The sequence below is a fragment of the Chenopodium quinoa genome, unplaced genomic scaffold (assembly GCF_001683475.1).
Source record: "Chenopodium quinoa cultivar QQ74 unplaced genomic scaffold, ASM168347v1, whole genome shotgun sequence".
NCBI lineage: Eukaryota > Viridiplantae > Streptophyta > Magnoliopsida > Caryophyllales > Amaranthaceae > Chenopodium > Chenopodium quinoa.
In genome coordinates this window covers 8270674-8275925 of record NW_018745684.1, presented here as the reverse complement: position 1 = coordinate 8275925, position 5252 = coordinate 8270674, and the positions used below count along the sequence as shown (strand labels likewise).

The window sequence follows — 5252 nt, the reverse complement described above, 5'->3', positions numbered from 1 at the left end:
ATTATATTATCTTCAATTCATAACTATACTCATATCTGATTGTACTGTGAAAGTAGCTGACTCATCGTGACCACAAAAATATGTGTTCTTATTTGTTGTTCTTTTTTTAAAAAAAAAAAAAAAAAAAAAAAAAATTCTTGCATCCGTTATAAGTAACACTTGTCATATTTATCAAATGAATTCAAAAATTAGAAAATTGGTACTTTTTAGATTTTTTTATTTAAACGTGTTTGGGTCTAGTCCATGTCCTAAGCTCCGTGACCTAAAATGACGAAAATATCCCTCTATGATCCAGCCCATCATTAATCATTACAAAGTGCGGATTTGCCCCTAATCTGTCCAACTAAGTACAACTTGGCCACCTGAAAGTACAATTATAAATAGCTCTCCAATCATTACTGGTGGTAACTTTTTCTAATTCTCTCTGCTTCTCTCTCTACTTTCTCTCTCTAGATAGTATTCTCTCTACCTTTTCTCTCTGAAAGTGCAATTTACTGACTTAAACATCAGAGGGGCTTTCCCTGGTCACACCCTCGGGGCAGCTAACCTTCTCTATTTTGCAAACCGAGTCCTCAAACATCAAGTCGGAGCTCTCAGACATACCTTTGCAAAGCGGAGCTTTCAGACTTTTGAACAATTATTAGACACAGACTTTAGGACATCTTGATATACCCGAAATACCCTGACACGCTTGGGAGAATTCTGTTTCCAGAAACAAAACGTATGCCATGTAAACAACACTTAATTGACAAGGTGAAAATACAAATGAACACGACTCGTTAACCCGAACTATAAGCTCTAGGTCGGATGCGAATATGCGATTATTGATTAACCCAACTTCTTGGACCGTTCATTCCGTGTGCATTATTCTAGCTCCAGTTGGATGTTGTACATGCTCCCTTTATTTGAAAACAATGATAAATTCCAGGAGTTTCTTTTCACATTCTTTCTTCACCAATTTTCTCGGAAGAAAGTTGACATTTTGTAATGACAGATTGACAGTTAATATTTGTCACCCCTCAAATCGTCAACCGTTATATTTTGGTTTCGCACAAGAAATCATAAACTAACAAAGAAAAAATAGCAAATTGTTTGTTGATATTTTATTTTTTGCAATTCAGCTAACATTTACGACAAATTCACTAACATCATCGATTTTTATTGAAAATGAATGACTAACAAATGAACAACGTAGCATTTTGAAAAAAACTAAATGTCACTATTGTTAGTTAGGGTATAGTGACATTATTGTGTAGTAAATATCTAGAATTTTAGATAGTACAATACGGGCATTTTTGGCACTTTAGATTTTACTCATGTTTGATGTTAATGGGATATTATTGATACTCTAACTCTTCATATTAACTTTTGAGTTTCTTAGGTATTTGAAATTGTTAAGAATCAAAATATAATCCAATCGTTGTGACTCTTGTGAGTATTGATTGTCCTTTCCTTTTCTAAGAAAAACTTTGTATTTGACTTTTATTGATATATTTTAGAAAACAAAAAACCTTGGTGTTCTTGTTATAGTAGTCTTCTGTATCATTAATCAGGTGTAATGTCACATAATCATAATTATAGATTTTCTTCATTTTAGCGTCAAATAGATTTTGAACTTTTATCTTGATTTTTACTTTATATTTCGGAAACTAAACCAAAACACAGATTGAATAAAATTCATATTAAAAAAAAAAAAAAACAAAAAAGACCCAAACTAAATTAAATTGCTATAACAAAGAGTTTGGTTTGCAATCTGTTGCATTTTGTTTCAATCACCCAAACAAACAACGGCTAATATAATTGAGAACAAATTTAAGGTCATTGAGAAGTTAAAAAAAAAAAAAACAAATTATACATGCATCATATATATTGATATGAAAGGAAACATAAATTGACTTATTGCTAATTGCATAGGTATAAGCGCATAATAATCGTTGGCAACAAGTTTACAGCACCAAAAAGCAAACAATGTGATATGAAAAAAGTCAAGCACATCCCAAAACTAAGGAATAATTGTTTTTTTTATTATTTTATTTTTTGTGTAAAAGTCAATGATAGTTTGATTGTCTTTTTAGTTATGCTACATCGTAGTCAAACTTAGCTTGATGATTTTTCACTATAATTTGAACGTAAAGTTTGAAGTAGCTATTTTATAAGTAAATTACTATGAAGCTATCATAAACTATGAAATCAGAACATATACTAGTAGTTAAGTTTAACCGGTCATTATTTGTTTAAGTTATGATATTTAATAATCATAAGTTGAGAAAAATAAATAACCATATGAATGCTTCATTATTATTATTAGACCCATGCATACTTACAAACATAAACTAGTAAATAAGTAAGAATAAATGGCCTAAAGTATGAATAAGTAGTGAGGTGTTAAAAACCAATCCGATTTAGATTTCATTGTATGACTACAAATCTACAATAACTTAGTATGATGACTTGACCTGATTGAACCTGCCTCAGTCACACAAATTGACACCGCACTAACATCTACTTGTTGAAATCTAAATTATTTAACCTAAATTAAACCCGTCCCAACTACACCTGATTGAACTTGTCTCAATCACATAAATTGACACCGACTAACATCTACTTGTATCATACATTGTTACCTAACCTCTTTGACAAATATCCAATGTACCAAGAATATGGGCACTATCAAAATTGATTTTAGAAGTTCCTTACTAGTAGAGTACCAAAAATTTATTCTCTTATAGAATGAGTGACAAAACAACTTTTATTATGTCTAAATCATTTCCCAAAATGACTTTGTATGTAACAAACTAACCTAATAACCGTTTTAATTTTATTAACTAACCTTATTTACCTATTTCAAAATTATTTAACTCAAACCCAAATTGTAACCAATAAAATTAGGTCTTGGCATTATCTAAAATTGACCCAATCAAACCTATAAGAATATTTATATGATCAAGATTAAAATTAATCGTCTTTTATTTCTTAACTAACAATGAGATAAATAAACTTATCCGGAGCTAAATAATATATTAATAACCCGAGTTAAAATACTACATCCGTTTCTTATTATTTACAACAAAGGAATTTTGTATGTTTCACGAATAATACTCCTTTTTTAAATTAATAAAAAAACGGAGGTAGTAACACAGTCAAAACCCAATAGATAAAATCCCCGGTCATGCCACTCTCCTTCTCCAAAGTCCAAGATTACCCATAGCATGATTTAAATCTTCTTGTTCAAAGTAAAAATAATCACACAAAACATTGCAAAAAAGGCTTTGAAGAACTCAACCAAGATAAAGGAGTAAATAGAAATATGGTGGGCAACCTAAAATGAAATCAAATCAAAGTCCAATGAAAGAGATTATACACAATAAAATTAAGGGAAGAAGAGGAGGTTAGGCGTCACATTCCGAAATAAAGTAAAGTTGGTTCACGTGTTGAGTAATGTAGAGAGCGTGCCGCATGTGCTTGCTTCAGAACTTGTTTTAATAGTTAGTCCCCCCCAATTTTATTAATTTCATTTTTTACAAAATAATTTAATTATTTTAATTGATGATAATATAAATATTATAAAATATAAAATCATGTCATATTCCCTCTTTCTTCTCACCCTCCCTCTTTGGCTCATCTCACGGATCTTGCCTTCCTTTTTCCACAGCCTTATCTTTCTTTCTACTACTATTTTTTTCACTTTTTTTATAATTATATTTTATTTTTTAACAAAATTTATTTTAATTAATTTTGGAATTTTTAAATAAATGTGAGAGGTGGGGCTATTACATATCTTGGTATATATAAGACCCATCTTGAAGAACTGATGAGAGGTCAGTCCGTATTACTAAAAAATAAAAATCGTCAAAACATCATCTCTTTATCTATATTGTCAGCAAAGAAAAAGCATAATATAAATTCGTTCTTATATATTATTCACAAAAAAAGAAAAAGAAAAAGAGAATATGGCAGCATCTTGGGTTAAAACAATCACTTCTCCTTTCAAAAAAGCTTGCACCTTTCTTAACCATCAACCTCCTAAGGATAAGAAATCCAAGCAAGGTACTACATCTTTTTTCTCTTTCTTTTTTTTAGTTTCTTATGTATGTTGATTGCCTCGGCTTGACAATTTGTTACCACGGTGGTATAATTTGAACTAGTGATGTGATAACTAAATTTGAATATACTGTATAGATGGTTAGATCAGTCCTTTCGTGTAATATGAAATTTCATTATATAATTGAGCTAGTATCTAGGATTATATTTTTGTTAGGATAGATTAGTTATTTGATTGGATTAGTAATTAATTCCCCTCATGTTGTTAAAAGTGCTCGATTTTAAAAAAAATTCATTTTATTATGAGTTCTATTGAAAGGGTAGGTGAATGTATTTTCTATGGTATAGCGGGTAGTAAATAAAGTAAAAAGAAATTGTGCCGACATAACTAACGAAATTGGAAACAAGACAATCTTGTAAAGACTGTATAAAATATCACAGTTTTTAAGAAACACAGGGAGTATTAATCTTGACATATCAATGAAATTAGGATCAACCACAAAGTATCTATATTGATTTACAATAATTTCTAACCTTATCCAACCAATAGAAAAATAATTTACTCTTGATTTGTCATTAAATTAATTTGTGATTAATCATGCTTAATTTTTACTATAATTGTAAATTATGAAGTATTATTATATTATTATTTTATAAAAATGGAATATGAATCTAATTATTTTTCTTGGCAAATGATTGAATGAACAGAAAATGAAAATACAGTGATGGCCCTACATGGAGAGGTGATGGCATGCACATACGAGGATGTCCAGGTCATGTGGTCTATGTTAGATAAGTCCAAAACTGGAGCCTGCAATATGACTTCCTGACTCCAATCTATTGGGCCTCAAGTTGGGTTCTCTTATTCATACCCATTTGGGCCCACTTCCTTTTATTGGCCCATTCACCTTGGCATTTGTGTCCATGTAGATAATATGTTATTTTGGATAATGCTATGGAGAAGCCAATTTATTAAATTCAAAAAAAAAAGAATTATGTGTAGTACTACAATTTTTTTTTCTTAGTATATAGGAGTATGGTTATTTGCCATCCCCAATGGCTTCACCATCAATTGGAAAGCTCAGGGTCTTTTTCATTTTTTATACTCCTATTTTGTAATGTGTTTACTAGGGAATCCCCGTGTATAATTATATTTATCACGGCGTGATTTTTTTTTTTCAATGGAATTAGTAATCTTTCTTGAATTGCTA

The 5252-nt window shown here is 30.1% G+C and overlaps 1 protein-coding gene across 1 annotated transcript; it reads left to right on the top strand.

Moving 5' to 3' along the window:
- Window positions 1-3612: 3612 nt before the first annotated feature.
- On the top strand, window positions 3613-5252 carry LOC110717835. The gene is made up of 2 exons (XM_021896621.1): window positions 3613-4047; window positions 4750-5252. Exons 1-2 carry the CDS (start codon window positions 3951-3953, stop codon window positions 4869-4871), a joined length of 219 nt encoding a protein of 72 aa, XP_021752313.1. The 5' UTR covers window positions 3613-3950; the 3' UTR covers window positions 4872-5252.